The following is a 19,035-nucleotide window of genomic DNA, read 5'->3' as shown; positions in this document are numbered from 1 at the left end:
TAGCCTGGGTTCAGGGGCACACAGATGGGCCAGACTCTGGGGAGGCCTGGGGTAGGGCTTATAGGGTCTGCTCACACCTAGACCTTCTGCCCTTATCTCACAGCCCCAGGTCCTGAAAGTTTCCACCTATAGCCCTTCCCCAGCCCTGGCCTGCCCTGCAGAGATCTGCAGACAGCCAGCTTTGATCCTCTTGCCAAGGAGATTATAGGGCCAAGAGCCCTGGGCCTGGCACTTCTCACCTAGTCTAAAAGACCCGCCAGAACCTCCCCCCTTGCCCACGCACGTGTGTGCACACATGTGCGCACATGCATGTGTGTGTGCACACACACACACACACCCCAAACCAAGTCTGTCTCATTCTTGGCATCCCTGTCCCAAGAGTTGGACCCAGGGCTCACCATAATATTCTCATGGGGACTCAGAAAGCACTTTGGTTAGATACAAGAAAGGACTTCCAGGAAGTCAGAAAGACAGCAGAACACAGCACCAGGCTGGGCCCTCGGCAGTTCCAAAGCCTTGGCCTTTCGCAGCAATGCCCTCCTCCAATACTCTACTCCAGCCCACCACCCAGTCCTTTAGGTGGGACAAGTGGCTTCTAGAGGTGGGGATGGGAGCTTGACGGGGATCCAAAAGTGTGGGGGACTCTCCCCTACAGCTCCTCAGTGGTTACCATCTGCTCCCTGTCCCGGCCGGAGCTCTAGTCTGGTCCTCCCCTCAGCTCTCTGATTAGAAACTGGGTTCTGTCCAGGCATTGTCTGCCTTCCACGGCCGGCTGCCCATTGAGGTCTGGCGTGTGCCAGGCTGGGCGCTCACACTGGAGTGGGAGGGGAGAAGTGGACTGAGCCCCCTAAATTAGCCTGGCTCTTCTGATGTTCAAATCCCCCCACCCCTCCATCTGGGATCAGCAACTCGAGGCAAGGAGTGGGGGCCTCTGGACACTACTAGAGCAATCTGAGTGGGAAACAGAGATGATGTCCATCACCCTAAATAAAGAACTGGGTGCAGTGGGCAGGCACACTCCCTTCTCTGGAAAGGGTCTAAGAAACCTTCCGTTGGCTGTGCTAAGAAGGCAACCCCAGCTCTTCCTCTCTCCACTGCACAAAGTGCCAATCCCACAGGGCTTTTCCACACTTCACCATTCCCCAGTCTGGCCTGGGGAGGCTGACAGTGGTGGCAGTACAGGGGGCTTTGTTTGGCCCTCTCCTATAAGATGAAGTCTAAAGGAAAGCCCCCATGGGAGGAGCGAGCACCCTATGTCCCTTCCTTCCCAGCCCTGGTTCACAGTGAGTGGGGTCAGGGCTTCATTTCCCTTTTATGATGTACTTGGACTCTCCCGGTCTGCTGCAGATGTCATATTTACATTTCTCACTCCCCCCCCCCCACCCTTCCTCCCTCCCTCCCTCGACCTCCACAGGATCCTGCTGCAATGTCAGCCCCAGCAGCAGCCAGGCCCCGCCCCGGCCAGCCCACCAGGCACCTGCAGGGCTCCTCTTTGTCTCTCAGGCTGCTCAGGGCCAGCAAGGCTGTGTTCAAGTGATGCTGAGGCTGCCTGATGGACGGGTGGGAGGCACCTCAATCTCCCTTCCTTGAGCCCAGAGCCGAGATCAGCAGTCCACTCCTCCTCTCTGGGCTGCAGAGGACTGGCCGGATTGCCTGGGGGGCATCTTCCCGGGGGGGAAGGAGGGGGAAGCTTTTCCATAGTCCTCTCTGGCCCTGTCTAGAGTGACTTCCATGGGCTCTTGGAATCTGGGTCACCTACAACCTAGGGAATCTAGAGATCGGTCTCAGAGACCCACCCTGGAGACTTAGCCTCCATACCCCCACCCCCATCACACAGAGCTGGGGCAGAGATGGGTGTATTTTCTCCATCATCTCTGCCTTGGTGACCAGTGCCAGATTGGCACTCTCCCACCAACAGACCCCTTCTCAAAGAGAAAGACGTAAAACAAAAACAGGGAGAGGTGGTGTTGGTGCAAAGCATCTCCACCCAACACAAAGGACACAGATGGCTCAACTTTGCAGTATTCCCTGCCTTGCACCTCTGTGTACCCCTCCCAACAGAAGCTCCCTCCCCCCCCCCAGCCATGTCTTCTCCACACCTCAGTTCTGTCAGGATGTCTCGTCAAGTCCCAGATTAAGTCCATGCACCACCCTACCTCCATTTTATCTGAGTGCCTGAAGATGGGGTATCATTGTCTCACCCTCCTGCCCTCTCAGAGGTAGAACCTCAGATACACCTCTTCCTTCTCCTAGCCCCATCAGCTCTTGGGGACAGGGCCAGCACGTTTTGTCCAAAAGCCCTTGACCCCCCACGGAAGGCCAAGGCACCATCCCAGCCCTTCCATTCGTTCCTGCACTCAATCGATCTTTGTCTGCAAGCCGGTTCCCGGGGCCGGGTGTGCTGCCTTCTCAGCTGGACCAAGGGCACAGAAGTAGCCTACTAGGGTGGATGAAGGGAAATTTCCCCCCTCCAGTATCCCAGTATGAGACAGCAGCCCCAAGGGGAGGCGAAGAGGAAACACACAGACGCTCCGGCCTGGGCCAGGGCTGGGTGTGAAATACCGGATTTCCTTGTTTATTCGATTTTCTGATCATTAAGGGCTCCCAAGAGGGGCCCGAAATTACCACCCAAACAAAGCCACCTTCCAGCCTCCCGCGGGCCGCCGATCCCCTGCGGCAGCCTGTCCAGCTCCCCGCGCCCTCCAGCCCGGCTCAGGCTGACCCCTCCTCCAGCAGTGCGGGCTCCGAATCCAGTGGCGCCCACGCGAGACAAAGCCCGAGCCCCTCCGCGCACGCCCCCTCCCCCCCACCCCCACACCCGCCGCCGGTCCCTACCTGACGGCCACCTTGACGCAGCAGTCCCCCTGGCCGGCCATGGTCCTCTGGCTCTAGGGTCTGGGCGTGGATCAGGGGCGGGGGTCTGGGGGCCAATGCCCCAGGCAGCGGCTGCGGCTGCGGCTGCGGGAGGCGGGGGCGCGGGCACGGCTGGCGGAGTCTGCCGCGGCGGCTGGAGGTGACATGCTCGCGGGCGGCAAGCAGAGGGGCTCACCCGCGGCCAGGGGTGGCCCCACGGGGCTGGGCCCGCGCGCCTCCTCGCGCCATCGGGCGACGGCGCGCAGCTAGCTGACAGCCCGCGGCGCGACCCGCCGCTCCCCACGGCGCGGCACACGCGCGCACACACCTCCCACCCTCGCAGCCACCTCCCGCCGCAGCGCGAACAAAGGGGGCGGGGGCCGGCCCGGCCCAGGACCCGCCCCCGAGCCCCGCCGAGCCCGCACTGGGCCCCGCCCCGCCCCTCATTCACCAATCCAAGGCCCGGGCAACGGCAGGGGCGGGACTTGAGCCTTTAAAGGGACCTCTTGGCTCGCGTCCACCCGCTCGCTGGGGGGCGGGCGGGATTGGAGGGCTGGGGAGGAGGAGGGCCCAGAAGCTGACCACGCCGGAGCCTCTGCCCCCCCAGCCGCCCGAGTGGCAGAATCTCAGCCTAGATGGGACCCCGGTTTCATAAATGAGGAAACTGGAACGCAAAGAGGGGAACTACCCAAGGTCACTCGGATTTGGTGGCTAAGCAAGGGATAAGAACCCAGGTCTCCGGAGCAGAGTGCTTCACTTCAAAGCATCCCACAGCGATTAGCGGTTTATATTTCGAAAGCACCAGGAAAGCTTCCCTTCTGATTTATGACAGTGAATGTGTCAACCTTTACTGAACGAGAGTCTTGCTGGTGACTAACAAAATTCCCTTCACCTCCATCCTGCAGCATTTTAAAGTTTATCTTTTGGTTGATTCCTGGCTAGGCTCCTCGCCCAGATGGGCCCCTCCCTCTGCTAGACCGAAGTGGTTCCACTGACCTTTATGACCCACAGATGACCCGCTGAGCTCGCCTCACACTCTTTCGTGGCCGTGGGGGCAGAGGGTCGGCGTGGGAGGCCTGGGCTGCACTGGGAGAGAAGGCAACAAAGGGGGCACTCAACTCCAGGCACCTGGGTAGAGGCTGGAGGGGAGAGGTGGGTGCGGAAGGAGACAGAGCAGTGCAGCTGCCTTTACATGGATATAAAGGACAAGGGGAGCCCCGGAGCCTTTAAACATAAGGCAGAGATGGAGAAGAGCAATGCCCTGAGAAGTCACAATTCTCTTTCCACTCTACCTACCCTCCCACTGAGCCCAGACTCCCTCTCCCTGCCCCCCAACTCCCAACATGGGGGCCATTCCCAGGGCCCTCCCCAGCTGCCCTCCCTTCCCACACTTCAACCAGCTCCCCCCCCCCTGGAAAGAGCCCAAGAGGAGGACCCAGCTGCAGCTCCAGATGTGGATGATACTCTCTGGGGGAAGGGGGGAAGGGGAGTCAGACGCCAAGCCTCTTGCATCACCCTCCAATGATGATGAAACTATGCCAGAGATTTTGGCAAGGGTGTGGGTTAGGGTCTGAGGATGTATCTGTTGGTACCATCCTCTCTCCCTTCCCTCCCCCACTCACCCCCACAGATAACTGCTCCGTCCAGTAGTCCAGATCACTCTGGTTTTGATGAGTCAAACCCAAACAATGATAATTTCAAGGGCAAATTTCAAGGGCAAATCAACACCCCTCCCCCCAACCTGCTTCAAAACAGGGCACCACCAGCAGTGGCCCAACGGTGGAGGAGGAGAGGGAGGGGATGCTGGTGGGATCCTGCACCTTTTATTAGCATTTGAACCTAGAGGAAGCTCTCTCTGGGCCAGTAGGCCACCCCTTCCCGAGCAGTAGGCCTGCAGAGTGTTGAGTCAGATCCTGGACATTCTCTCCCCATCTTCCAACCAAAATAAGAGATGGGGAGGTGGCTAACAATTATGGACCATCCATGAGAACCAGGTATTTTTATGCATATTCTCATTTGAATCTCATAACCTTGTGAGCTGGGCTTTATTATTCTCTTTCAGTTTTGCAGTTGGGGGAGAATGAGTCTCACCCAGCATATAAGCAATGGAGCCAGGATTTGAACTTATGCATCTTGTTCCAAACTCCCCAGATCACCTCCAAGCAAGTGCCCAGAGGGAAGGGAGCCTGCCTGACCCAGGCTTTTGCTGGAGATTTAGCCCTCCTGGTTGATAATGCTGCATTTTGCAAAGCTGCTCTCCCGCCCACTAGACCCTGGACTTCTCTGGGGCTCATCTCTGGTTTCCTGCCTCCAGGAGGTCCCCTCTGACTTCCGAGATTAGGTGACCCTTCTGACTCACAGCTTTACTGCTGGGAAATGGCGCCAGAGCCGCTGCAAGCACCCTCCCCTTCCCTCCAGGCCAAAGGATGTCAAGCCAGGAGGAGCAGGGAGGCACATGCGCTGGAAACTCTGGCTTCCTAGAGGTCAGGGCCCCACATCAGCTGTGCCAGCCACCTCAGCAGCTCCCTCCTGGACCACCAGGGCCATTAGATGTCCAGACTCTTGACTCCTGGGCACTGCTGCCCAGAGGTGAGCAGGGAAACCGGGCACAGAGGTCCGAGGGAGATCCAAGGGGCAGGAAGAGACGTGGGGAGATTTAGGTTAGATGGGTCAGAGGAGGCCGAGGACAATCCCTGCCCTCTCCAGTCTCTGTGTGCCTTCAGCACAGACTCTGCTTCCTCTCTCTGGCTTGTTCCCACCCCCACCCTTTCCCACCCCTTCTCCCTCCTCCCAGCTGCTCTTTCCTTCCCTAACCCTGAAGTTTCTCAAGGAGCTGCCTATATGCCTAGCCCTCCCAACCCCCACCCCTTTCCTCTCAGCCTGACAGAAATGGGCAAACACATACACACTACCTCCTGTTTGGTCCTTAATTCCGCTAATTGGACTGGAGTTTGAGCCCCAGCTCTTGTCCTAAGCTGAGGCCTTTCCCCATCAGGCGTCTAGGGGCCTCCATCATTTCTCTTGACAGGAGCCGTGGGCGTCTGGGCAGATGGGAACGTGGGGGGAGCTGTGGAGGACCCTCTCTGAGGCAGGAAGCTCCCACTCCTGTAGTTAAAATACTCCAGCAGCAACTTGAGGAAGCCATCTGGCCCAGATCTCTCAGGCACGGCCTAGCTTTCAATAGCAATCCTACGGTAACAAATCAATATACCTAAGAGATACCCTTCAGCTCCAGAAATGTCTCTAGAGGTGGTCTGAACCTGAGACCTGTTCCCTCTTATCTTCTTTAGGGTTAGCACTAGGCATTGGCATTTGAAGAAATGATCTGAGCATTGTCCTAAAAGTTCCGGGGATGGAAAGTATAGAGTTCTGGACCTCCAGGCCTAACTGTCAGCCCCACCCCAGCAGCTGGGCTTGGTTCCATGGGACAATGGGCATTAGCCCGTCCTGCCAGCCACGCCCTCCCGTGTCCACCTGGATATGGAGCCCAGCTCTGCCTGCCAACAGGAGCTCAGAACCCCTGAAAGGATCTACTTGGGTGCAGATTCAGAGGTCTTAGATCAGGCGCGGGCTCAGCCTGACTTCCTGTGTTACAGAAGGAGACAGACTTAGCCTTAGAGGAAACCAGAATTTGTTATAAATAGAAGGGAGAGAGAACTGCCGTGGATTATAAACACCCCATCAGTCCTAAAAAAAAAAAAAAAAAAAAAACCAACTATTTTTGGTTTCAAATGTTAATGACAATTTAATGAATACTCCATATAACCTCAGACATGGCTCTTCATCCACTTTGTGCTCTGCCATGTTTCCTATCAGGGCCAAAAGCAGGAAGAGCAGGTGTGGGAAATTCTCAATGTCCCAGAACCTTTGTGGAGTTGAAAAGAACGCTCAGATCATTGAGTTTTACAGTTTCATTTTCCGGTGAAGACACGGAAGCCCAGACGGGTAAAGAGACTCGTCGACAGTTGAACAATAAACTAGTGAGCAGGGACCAACAGTGTGGTCCTCATGGGTCCAGAGCAGGGCGGTTTCCGCAGCAGCATGGAAGGACCCAGAAGCTAAACATCCAAGACTGGGCCCTGCGTGAGTTTCTGGCTTGGATGAAAGTGAAGACTATACCAGATAACAAGAGACAGGTGGAAGCTGAAGTGTGGTGTTCCAAGTCAGAGATCTGGGTTGAGAGTCCCACCCTGCCACGCGCTAGCTACGTAACCCTGGGCAAGTTATGTAACTACCTCAGGCGTCCATTCCCTCACCTCCGAAAGAGGATAATCACATTCCCCTCATCGCAGGACCCGGATGAGGTTAAAGGCAGTAACCTGGGCCAAGCACCCAGTATAATGCTCAGCACAAAATAGTAATTTCCTTCACATTTCCCGTGGATTCTCTGTCCCTTCTGCGATGGGCCTCTGCCCTCTAACCGGACAGAAGGGCACATCTGTCATAAAGAAATCTGCAGGATAGGGAGTGTCTGTGGTGAGTGTGAATGAGGTGTGGACAAGGTGAGGAGGTTTGCGGGGCCCAAGTGCTCCTTGTTGATGCGGGAGGTGGGAGGAAGCCAATTCGCAGAGTTATTCGGAGGCCTCTGCTGGTCACTCAGTGGTGGGGACCAGGGTGGGGGGGGAGTGGGCAGGGTGAGTGTTCACAGAGGCAGGAAGGGGCCTGGGGTATGCTGGATCCCTTCTGTGCACAAACACTCCTGGTCTCAGCCTCACTGGGGGTTATCTGGAGGGCATCTCAACTTTATTTCACTCACCCCATGTGCTACACTGTGCCAAGGACGCCACATAGGATTTCTCATTTCATCCTCACGACAATCACTGAGGTAAACACGGTTATTGTCCCCATTTTGCAGAAGAGGAAATGGGCTCAGAGGTCACTCGGCTAGTGTAGCAGTCATTAGTGCTGTGCACCAAATATTTCCGGCTCTCCGCTGTCCGTCACAAGGCAGGACTGCGTGTCCTCTGATGTTAGCTGTGGCCACGTGACTGACTTTGACCAGTGACGTTTGGGCGGAACAGACACATTTCACTTCTAGGTGGAAGCTGTCTGAGCTACGGGCACCCTCGCATTACATCACGTTGTTGATTGAGTTTACGTGAGAAATAAACTTTTATTGTGTCAGGCCACCGAAATTATGGGCGGATTTGTTACCTTGGCCTAGCCTAGCCTACCCTGGTTGAGATAGTGAAGGGGCAGAGCCAGAGTTCAGAGCCCTGGTCTGTAAAGATCCCAAAGGGCCCAAGTGCCTTCAAGGACTCTACCCACCTGTCTAAGACACAGAGGCCCCCTTTGGCTTCTGATCTGGACAACTTTTGGAGCAGGAGAAGAGGGCAGGGAGACTGTCTTGCCTTCCCTTCTTTCTACTCCCTATGATTTGACTAAGATTTTGCCATGTTTCCAGATTGCTGGGTCCTCAATGAGCATGGTTTCCTGTCACCCCCTTGGGGGCTCCGAGTCTTCTGGTCAGCTGTGCTATCTCTCAGGGGTCTTCAGGGGCCACGCTGAGAAGTAATTAGAACAGTTCCAAGGGACTTCCAGTGCCTCTGCCCGTCGCTTGCCTAGGAAACAGCTCTCAAGTTGGGCATCAGGACACAACTGTGTTAACCCCAACCCAGAGCTCCTAGAGGAAGCCAATTGAGGATTCCACAGATCTTCTCAGAGGCACATAGAAAGTAATAAGAGCTACCCTTTTTTTAACATTGTGTCCTGCGTTGTTTAAATGCTTCAGATCCCTACGGTCATGTAATGCTCACAACAACCCTAAGAGGTAGGAACAATTATCATTCCCATATGAACAAAGGACACTAAGAGTTGCCCAAGGTCATGCGGCAAATGATGGGGGTGGGGAGGGTCGAACCCACCCAAGCAAGCCGATTTCCTGTTTCATCCTGTGTCACATCATAGTGAAGAATTGGGATGGATCTAGACCTTGGCAGCTGCTGAGCTGAGAAAGAGCAGAGCACCTTGAGAATTCACCTGCTTCATAGGTCCACACAATGACCTGTACACAAATGTTCACGGCAGCATTATTCATCGTAGCCCCAAAATGGAAATAACCCAAATTTCCACCGACAGATGAATGCATAAGCTGGTGTATATCAAATAATAGAATACAATCAGCAATAAGAAGGATGAACTATCAATGATAACAGCATGGATGAACTCCAAAATAATTATGCTGAGTATCAGAAGCCAGACCTGGGCACCGGGGGTGGTGGGGGGCCCGAGAGAAGGGAGGAAGGGGCAGTGAACATAACTTGGAGGGGCAGAGGGGGCAGGGGGATCACTATTAGGCATCAAGAAATTTGGGGGGTGGTGGATACATCTATTATCTCGATGATGGTGTTGGTTCCACGGCTGTATACACATCTTTCAGAAATAATCAAATTGTGCACTTTGAATATTTGCAGTTTCTTATAACTCAATGAACTCTTTTAAAAAGGTAACTTGCTCCAACTTCTTTGGTCAAACAGGGATGCAGAATAGCTGGTGACTTTTCCTGCATCACTGGGACAGCAAACTGGAGTCTTGGCCACCTAAAAGGCAGCTGAGCCCTCTGCCCCGCCCCCTGTGGACTGTGCACTCATTGGGGGTCCCCTCTCCCCCAGAAGGGACAGTGCTGGGGAATTAGCACAGAGAGGGGAAGTAGACACAAAAGGAGAAGGAGCAAGCAGGGAGTCAAGCTGGAAAAGCCAAAGAGAGGGGGAAAGAAAAGAGATGACGAGGAAGGAAGAAGGGAGGGGGCAGACCCCTCCCCTCAAACCTGGTGGTGAGGAGGGGGCCTTCGAGGCAGTCCTAGCCAGGACCCCAGGGAAGTCAGGTCCTCTCTCTTACTAGGGCCACCCTAGTAAGCCCCTTCCTTCTGATTAACAAATAAGCCCCACCCTGCCTAGGAGCTATTGATTTGCAGTCCCCAAGGATGCATCCTTTCCTTGGATTTTAATAGACATTAGCTTCAGCGAGACCCTGCAGAGCAAACTGTCAGCAAACGAACATGTAACACTTTAAAAATGGGGGTGGAGGCAGTGTTGGAGACTTGGAGAGGTGTTGGAGAGGTGGTGGTGAGAGATCACACAAGATTAACCACCGAAGTACACTTCTTTTACAACAATGTACCAGACTGGGAATGTTATGGGACCGTAATGAATGCCAGCACCCCGGCTGTGCGTATGTGCTGAATCTCTTGGGATGATTTTAGGAGAATTTCAAAGCCCCTTTGGCCACGACAGCCTGCATTGGCCTGAGGTGACATAATCTCTTGAAAAATGAATCTGTGTCCTCTCCCCCACCCCCGTACTTCCTGACACTTGTCCAGTTGACAGAAAAGACACTCTGCCTTGAGGAGAATTAGACGAGACTGGGGAGGATGCAAAGAGCGATGAAAAGAACTTTGTCTTCCTCTTTAACTCCCAAGCTAGGTTGGACGAGCCAAAGAAGAGTTTGCAGTCATAACCCGAATTAGAAAGAACCCAGAGGGAGAGGCCATAATCTGTCTCCCATCCCTCCCTCCCCCACCACAGACTGCCCCAGCGCCCCTGGGGCTAGCCAAGGAGAGCCAGGAGATGGGAGGCCCGGGCCTCGGGGGAGGTCAAACTCCAAGACCAAAGACCAGACGTGGGGTGATCTGTAGAGATAGTCAACCTCTGATAGTGGCTGGCACTGGGGCCGCTGGGCGCCACCTGTAGGCCACTCCTTGTGGTCACTATAGTGACCCCCCACCCCCCCTCTCAGAGGGGACAGCTCACCTACGGCAAATGCAGAAAAGGCCCCCCTCAAGTCTGCACGCTGCCTGAGAACAGCCCTGCACAGGGCCTGAGAACCCGCCCTCAGTGAGCCCTCATCCCGATTTGTATACACTAACCCAAAGCAAAAGGTGGGGTCTCTGCCCCCCCACAGAGAGGCAGTGGTGGTATTGGGGTGGCCCTGGATGGTGGGGAAACCCACCCTCATCACAGTAGGTTAAATATTATCAAACTGCCGTTTCATAGACAAAAAGGATAAAATATCTGCGATTTCAAATGATTCAATCGAATGCATGTCGTTTAGCAGTGAACTTGGTGTGGTCTTGTGCATTCACCCTCCCTCCCTCCCTCCCCACCTCCTTCCTTTCTCCCTTCCTTCCTCTTCTCCTAGCTTGGGATACAAACTTGATAAAGAAACTCACTGACCTTGAGGAACTCACGGTAGATAAAAACTTTAAACTCCTAGTCACACAGGTGACTAGTCACAGGTCACCCTAGGTGACCCTAGGTGACCCTAGTCACAGGGTAATAAATGCCATAATAAAAGTTACCACACACTACGGAAGAGGCAACTGAGTGTAGCCGGGCCATCAGGGATGACCAAGGCCGAGTGCAGAGGCATTTACTGGGCAGGGAAAGGCACGGCGAGTGGGGGCACGAGCGTGGCCAGTGGGGCTGAGTTTAGTGCAGTGGGCGGTGCTTGGCAGGTTGTGGGAAGGGGATGCGGGGAGGAGGGTGGAGGCGGAGGGTCAGGGGGCGTTGCTGGGGGATGCTCACAGAGATAGGAGAAGTCAGCAGCTCAAGAATGGTGTCCCGGCTCCTGTCCTACACTGGGCTTCACTACTTCTTGGCCAAGTGACTCTGGGGTAACTTAGTCTTTCTGAAGCTGTGTTTTCATCACAGAACGGGATTCACAAGGACCTTATTTTACAGGTGGCAGGGCAAACACTAAACGAGATGTTGCAGGCAAGGCACTTAAGGACCTGGGCTTGACAAATACCGGCTACTATGGTTCTACAGAGGGGGAAGCCAACGGCAGAGAGCTTTTGAAAACAATACACAACTGGAAGTTTCTCCACGTCCAGGACTTTTGTCCCCTGCACATTTCACTGGACGCTATAAGGTGTGGCCCAGGGAGCCCGAGGTCTCCTCCTGGCTCCTCCCACTCACTCGGGAAGTTGGGTGTATATGGCTCTTTCCTCCTCTGGGTCTTGGTTTTCTTTCTCTGGGCGGGGAGAGTCACCTGGCACTATAAGCTGTCAGCCTCATGACAGGAGTTGACACGTCATTGGGATCAGATGCCAGAAAAATGGGGATCAAGATCAGCTCTGGGTTGGCAGTGCCTTCTCTAGTGGCTTCTGCAGAGGCGGGAGCTGGCTTCTCCATCCCTGGACTGTCCTGGGAGCTGGCAGGGCTGTGGGGGATGGGGTCTGATGCAGAGCTACCTGGGTTGGCAGTCAAGTTGCCCGCTTGCTTTCTTGTCTTTTTTTTTTAATATTTATTTATTTTGGGGAGAGCACAAGCAGGGGAGAGGCAGAGGATTCAAAGAGGGCTCTGTGCTGACAGGCTGACAGCAGTGAGCCCGGTATGGGGCTCGAACTCACGAACCGTGAGATCGTGACTTGGGCTGAAATCAGAAGCTCAAGAGACTGAGTCACCCAGGTGCCCTGCCCAGCTTTCAATAAGTGGCCTCAGGACCCCTCTGAGCTCAGTGTCCTCTCATCTAAAAGCCCAGCTCTCTCACCAGCCAGCGTCAGACAGGATCAAAACAACAGCATCTTACTAAAGGCCTGCGCTTTACAGGGTCCTCTTCATACCTGTCGATAACCTGGAAGTGGGAATGAGTCCCCCATTTTACAGAAGGAGGAGCAGAAGCTTAAGAGGGCTGTAGGAACTGCCTGAGATCACAGCGTGGAGGTAAATGAATGGGAGGCAGGTCCAAAGGGGTCTGGCTTCCAAGACTGTGCTCTGAAACGTGTTGCAGAGAGTAACCACATGCTTCCTTTAAGAATCACTTCCTTTAAGAATCACATCTAGAGCAGGGCCTACACGTACACCCAGACCAGAGCCAGGGAGCTCCTCCCCACTCTGCAGATAGACTGGAACTGAGCCCACCCTCCATGGTGTCCAGGGGTCCTCCATCTGAGCCTCACACCTTCCAGAGCACAGGGCTCCTCTCGTCCCCACCGCCAGCATGAAGCTCTGTGACCAGCCCCTCCCACCAGCTGCAGCCCCGCCCCTTCTGGCAGACCCCGCACCCAGCAGCTGGGCCCCAAGTCTGCAGGGAACTGCCGGCAGAAGATAGGGGTCCAGCAGACACTGCTTCTGGCCAGTGTCCCCCAGGCGACAGAAGGTGGCCCCACCGGCCCCTATGGGTACCCGGTCTCTGTCAGATGGTCCTGCTGAGAGGAGGGGCTTGTCTCCCCCCCAGACCTGTCTGGTCCCCTTCACTCCCCGCTCAGCCCGCATCCTTCCACACTTGTTCCTTTTAGGCTTTATTGGAGTGGCCCGGCAGCTACGTGTGGGCAGGGCTGAGGTGAAGTCCAGCGTGTGGCCCCTGGAGGCAGAGCACCTCCTCCCTGTCTCCCCGGGGCCTAGACAGACAGCCAAGGTGGCTGAGGTTGCAGAACTGAGGCAGGTGACACTGGGCAGTGAGCTAGCGAAGGGCCGGGCCCACACTTCCCACCATTTTCCTGCATTTATTTAACAGTTATTGAGCCACTGGTCTGTGCTGAAAAGTGTTCAGCTCCAGGTAGAGTACTTGGAACAAAGTGGACCGGCTCCTGATTTTGTGAAGCTTAGCCTCTGGCTAGAGTAACAATAAACAAGCGGTTTTGATCCCCACTGCACTCGGGGGGAAAGGCCCGCCATGTTTCTGGGCCAGCCTCCAGAGGGTCTGGAGGGTGTCCGGGGAAAGCTTTCTGCAGGAAGCAAGAGCAAAGCTGAGATTTCAAAGATGACTAGGGAGGGATCCATGGAGTTTAGGGTTCATGGAGTTTTCCAGAGACAACAGCACTCTGGAAGTCAGAAGTGAGGGCAGCTCCCCCTGGTGGGGCTGGCAGGAGCCATGCGTGAGGTCCAGATCCAGGGAAGGCTTCTAAGCAGAGGGCAAGGGTTTGCACGATGTTCTGAGGGTTTGGGGGTGCCTTTAAGGGTTTTAAGCAAAAGAATGAGACAACAGGCTTCTCCTTTTAGAAAGATCAGAGACAGGGGCGCCTGGGTGGCGCAGTCGGTTAAGCGTCCGACTTCAGCCAGGTCACGATCTCGCGGCCCGTGGGTTCGAGCCCCGTGTCAGGCTCTGGGCTGATGGCTCAGAGCCTGGAGCCTGTTTCCGATTCTGTGTCTCCCTCTCTCTCTGCCCCTCCCCCGTTCATGCTCTGTCTCTCTCTGTCCCAAAAATAAATAAATGTTGAAAAAAAAAAATTTAAAAAAAAAAAAAAAAAAAAGAAAGATCAGAGACAGTCAGGGAGGAAGAGAAGAGAGGAGCTGCTGAGAGGGCAGTCCAGAAGCTGTTGCAAAGGAAGAGGCATGAAATGTTGATTGGACAGGTCAGGAAAGTCACTGTGGACATGAAGACAGGTTGGAGAAGTACTTAGGAGGGTGAATCTGTGGGGCAAGCTGGGAGCCCAGGACAACACCCAGACTCCTGGTTTCAACAAGGGGTAGGTAGCACCCAAGAGTATACCAGAGTAGCAGCAGCCTATGGGGAAAGGACAGTGGGGTCGAATTTGGACACAATGCACTTTTGGTACAGGTAGGACATATGTGAGGAGTTGTTGGGGAGAAGGATACAGAGATGTAGAGGTTTAGTCTAGCCATATGGAATTGGGAATTTTCAACACAGAGGCAGCTGATGTGTGAGCGGCTGAGAGCAACCAGGAAGACCTCCCGGATTGGAAGAGGGACCAAGGACACAGAACCTGAGAGGTAGATGGGCCAGGGGAGAACTCACAGGGAAACTCTGGGTTGAGCACTTGAAAGGTAGGAGGAGATTCAGGAGAGGCAGTGGTGGAGACATGTCAGGAAGGAGGGAGAAGTCTATTGTACCTCATGCTGTCTAGAAATCAAGGAAGATAAAGATAAAAGAGGTCTCCTGAAAAAAAAAAAAAAGGTGGAGGGAGGGAATCTCCTGGATTTGCAACAAGGTTGTGGAGATATTGGTGAATGTGGGCACAAGGCAGGCTGCATGGGGATGAGAAATGGGAACTAGAAATGGAAACGTGGATGAGGCGACAACCCAGGTAAGAAGTTTGCTCTTCAGTAATGGACTAGAGAGATGGATAGATGATAGATAGATAGATAGATAGATGATGATAGATATAGATAGATGAGAGAGAGAGAGAGATAATAGATAGACCTCAGGTAGGTAGATAGGGCAGCTGTGAGGCCATGTTGTTAAGATGGAAACACCTTGAATGTGGTCCCTGCAGATGGAGGGAGCAGGGGGAGAGGGGAGGACGGGAGACGGGCTGGGGTAAAATCCGAAAAGCTGGCTGGAGGAGATGCCAGTCTTCCACTGGGTCAGGAGGAAAGGAGAGCAAGAGACAAAAGCATTGGCAAGCTCATCAGTTTGGTAACAGGAGCTGAGGGAGGGACCTTCTGGCGGCCTCTGCTTCTCTGTGGAGGAAGACAGCAGGCTGTCGAGGGAAGACGTGGGGGAAGCCAGTGGTCTCGAGGTTTGAGGAGCGGAGAGCTGAAACGGTCCGGGACCACACATCTGCGGCCAGGGTGAGTCTCCCTGCCCTTGCCCTTGCCCTTGCAGCCTGGGGCCCGCCCGAGGAGCCCGAGGAGCCCACCTGGGGGTTTGCCAGGAGGCTGCGGGGTGGCCCAGTGTCACCACAGCCACCCAGCCACCAGCGCTGGGCAAGCTCGGTGAAGGGATGGCAAGGAGAGGAAAGAGTATCCAGTGAAAGGCACCGCTGGGACCTGGCGGGCCTAACTCTGCCTCTCACTGGCTGTGTGACCACAGGCACGCCACATCACCTCTCTGTGCCCCCACTGCCGCATCCTTAAATCCCTTTCAACCCTTAAAAACCCTGCCTTGCGAGGGTGCAACGAGAATGAAATGGACGCTGTGTGGAAATGCTTTGTACCTAGAACGTAGAACACCCCACGGCGCGGGACAGCGTCTGGCACACAGGAGGTACTTGGTAAGTAGGAGCCACTGTGACTCATCACTGCTTGGTGTGGGTAAGAGGAGCTGTGGAAACTGCAGATCTTTGATATCCAGGGGCACAAATACGTGAGGGACCTGAGGCCTATGTCAGTGGTGGATTCTGGCCAAAGGGACACGGTCATAGCTTCAAAGAAGGTGGGTTGTGGTGTGGCCTGGGATGTGGGGCCGTTGCTTCTAAGGCCGCCAGGCCCTCCTGCGGCGACGCGGCCCCGGTCAGTGGAACCGGCCATGCACTTCTAGGAGAATCCACGTTCTCCACAATGAGCCCCTCTCTGCTGCACGCAGGATAGCTGCCCAGAGAGCCCCTCTGTTCTCCTGGGCCCAGGCTCCCGAGCCTGTGCGCGGGGTTCCTGGGAAATGGGATGGGGAAGAGGGATGAGTGAGTGTAGAAGTTTCCAAAACAGGAGACAGGCAGGGGCCAGGGGCCAATGGCATAGGCCTGGAGACTTTAATGTCCTGCTGGTGGGAGTGGCCTTATGCCAGACAGACACTGGCACTGACTGGGCCTATTTGAATGACATTAGAAGCTCCATCCAACCATGCCTCTTGCCGGTGAGGAGAAGGGCCTGTCAATCTACTTCTTCCGGACGTGTTTTCCGGTGGTTCCTGACCACCCCCACTCGGCCCATCCATTCAGCTGCTGAGAGAGAGAGGGGCTGCCATGGTGGGCTAACCCTTCTCGGCCCCAGCCACCCTTCCCTCACCGTTGGTCATGCTAGCTCTAAGCCCATGCTGCTGCTGTGCGGAGCCTCACAGCCTGCGGGGGATCAGGGTCTCCTGGGAGCCCTGATGCTGGTCAAGGCTCCCCAGCGAGGACCCGAGGCTCAAGCGTCCCTGGGCACTGGCCATGCCCTCTGGGGACTCTTGTCTTTTCAGTAGCTCTGTTGCTGCCACCTCCACATCCTCTGGTTCCATCTGGCAGGCATCTGCCAGGGCCCGGCCTGTCACCGTGACAAAGTCAGCATCAGCCGCCAAGGTGTCCAGGCCTCCTCGAACCAGAGCCTGCAGGGAAGAGAGAAGGCTGGGTGTGATCTCCTGGGGAGCTGCCTCAGGGGTCTGCCTCTGTTGGCTCTACCCTCTCTCTACCCCAGGACATCACAGGGCCACCCCCGAACGCAGCCCACTGCTCTGTCCCAGCCCCCATCTCACCTCTTGTATCAGCCGGGCTGTCGCTGGAGTCTGGCACCTGGAACTACTCTCCTTGGTCCTACCGTGGTGGGATGCTTCCTCAGGCCCCGGGGTGGGGTCCCTCCTCTCCCCAGGCAGGGGAGGCTCTGCACCGGCACGCTGTTCCAAATGCACAAAAGCAAAGACCCCAACAGGGATGCTGGAGCCCGCTGGGATCCGGTGAAACCCTAGCCCTAGGGAGCCTCAGCCAAGACTCACAGAAAAGGGAGGACCCAGGAGTCCAGTCCTTTCTGTTATTAATGGACAAATTACCACCACACCCTTCCTATGCATAGAGTTTCTTCCCAGGCCTGTGCCCTATTACCTGGCAGGGGGTAGGAGACGCCTGGGCCCCGGGCATTTCTCTCTGGGCCAGCTGTCCTTTTAGCTTTTCCACACAGGATTTGCTGTGGGCTCCTGTGGGCAAGACAGGGCAAAGGCAAGAGGGGCCTGAGTCAACAGAGCTCTGCCTGGCCAGGCATCCAAACTCTGAGAGCTCTCTGAGACCCTTGGGGCTGTGGAAGGGGTCCTAGAGGGTGGACGTAGGCTGAGGCCCAACCAACTCCAGGCCAGGCAGGACCCTGTGTTGTCCCGTTGCCCTTGTACTTGTCCTGGTCTTTGTGCTTGTGGGTTTGGGAGGGGGAATCAGGGCCAGAGTTTGACCAGCTCTGGTCAAGCTGTTTCTCAGTGTGTCCACGTGTGTTTGCATGCAGAAGTGTGTGTGTGTGTGTGTGTGTGTGTGTTTACATGCCACGGAGCAAGGCAAGTGCCCTCATCTCCCTTGAACTCCAGCATCCTCAGGGCTCTTGCTGTCACACACAGCAGTCTAGGACCTGCTGGGACATTGCCAGACCATCTGCCGAAGGGCCCCAGAGCCAAGGGGTCAGTCGTTCAGGAGCTGCCCTTTGGGCGAGTGGGTGTGAGTTTCCAGGCATGCCCCCTTCCCACCTCACTCGGCGACCTACATGACACCCTTGACCTCTGCCTGGATCAGGAGCTGGCCCTGACTGCTCTTCCGTCCCGGGCCCAGCTGATCCCACCGCAGCAGGCTCCCAAGCCAGCCCTCCCAGCCAGATTCCCCAAGCGTAAGGAACGAGCGAGTCTCCCCAGGCCTCTCTGGGAGAAGGCTCAGCTTCTAGGGTGCACAGAAAAGACTGACCCAGGACGCTTCGGGGCTGGCCAAAGGCTCCTCCTCTGGCAGCAGGCGTCTCTGTCTCTCCAGGGAACTCTCTTTCATAGCGGATGCTGAAATGGAAGCAAGGCTGGTGATAGGGAAGCAAGGCAGGCTTCTGGTTCTCCCGCCATCCTGCCCCTCTATGGCCCCAAACATCCTTTTCCCTCAGGATCTGGACCCATCATTGTGTGCAGCTTGGACTCCGGGGCTGGTGCTCCCACTGCTCTGTGCCCAGCCAGTCCTGGCTCTCTAAGAGAAATGGGCCAAATACCTTCCCCACTCCTCTCCTTCGTTCAATGGTCCCTGCTGTCAGACATGCCCTTCCCTCTACCCTTTTTCACATTCTGTTCATCTTCTGAGGCTCAGCCCAGCCTCACAACCTCCAGGACACTGGTTCTCAACCTTGGTGGTACACTGGATCACCTGGGGAGCTTTAGAAACTAGTAGTGGCTGTGTCCCATCCCCAGAGTTTGCGGTGAGGCCCAGGAACTGCAATTTTGAAAGCTCCTTGGTGTTCCTGATGCTCAGTGGAGGCCGAGAAACGTTGTTTAGCTCAAATCTAGACCTTTCCAGCCCATGGTGATCAATATGCCTGCATTCTCAGGACACCTGCTCTTTGTGATTATTTGGTCACTGTCAGGTCCCGTGACACATCTCCCAAGAAGACTACAATCCTTTCAGGGCAGGGCCCAGGTCTGGTGCTTCTGTATTCCCAGAATACCTAACACCATGGTGACCCAAGGCGCAGGTGCCTCTCAAGGCTTGAGGGCTGAATTCAAAGGGTCTCTGAATGCAAGGGCGTGTAGGCAGCTCTGGCCATGGGAAACACCTGCTCACGGGGCTTCTGCCCTGTCCTGCCCATTACTGAGGGTGTGCGACTCAGCCTTTCCAGGTCTAAGGTACCTTTAATCACCCGGCCT

General features: G+C 55.4%; 2 protein-coding genes across 4 annotated transcripts in view; both read right to left on the bottom strand.

Moving 5' to 3' along the window:
* The window catches only part of KIF21B (kinesin family member 21B), a 49,777-nt gene extending 46,653 nt beyond the window's left edge, over positions 1-3,124 (bottom strand). For 2 of the 3 annotated variants that reach the window (XR_006961573.1, XM_047076700.1), the window contains exon 1: positions 2,836-3,124. Coding sequence is in view for 2 of the 3 variants with exons in the window: in XM_047076700.1 (XP_046932656.1) it covers positions 2,836-2,876 (41 nt within the window). In the remaining variant the exon portion in view is untranslated. The remainder of the gene's footprint in view (positions 1-2,835) is intronic. The other variant, XM_047076701.1, reaches the window with a different exon arrangement.
* Positions 3,125-16,193: 13,069 nt separating this feature from the next.
* CACNA1S (calcium voltage-gated channel subunit alpha1 S) overlaps positions 16,194-19,035 on the bottom strand; it is a 65,112-nt gene continuing 62,270 nt past the window's right edge. Inside the window, exons 41-44 of the mRNA XM_047077269.1 lie at positions 18,101-18,186; positions 17,267-17,358; positions 16,924-17,061; positions 16,194-16,776 (exon numbers count right to left, since the gene is read on the bottom strand). Coding sequence (XP_046933225.1) covers positions 16,525-16,776; positions 16,924-17,061; positions 17,267-17,358; positions 18,101-18,186 — 568 coding nt within the window. The 3' untranslated portion in view covers positions 16,194-16,524. The remainder of the gene's footprint in view (positions 16,777-16,923; positions 17,062-17,266; positions 17,359-18,100; positions 18,187-19,035) is intronic.

This window comes from Lynx rufus, unplaced genomic scaffold (assembly GCF_022079265.1).
Source record: "Lynx rufus isolate CCGP_SWC_20201006 ecotype Redwood Valley unplaced genomic scaffold, mLynRuf1.p SCAF_15, whole genome shotgun sequence".
NCBI lineage: Eukaryota > Metazoa > Chordata > Mammalia > Carnivora > Felidae > Lynx > Lynx rufus.
The sequence above is the reverse complement of the archived record's forward strand: the minus strand, read 5'-3'. Positions and strand labels throughout refer to the sequence as shown.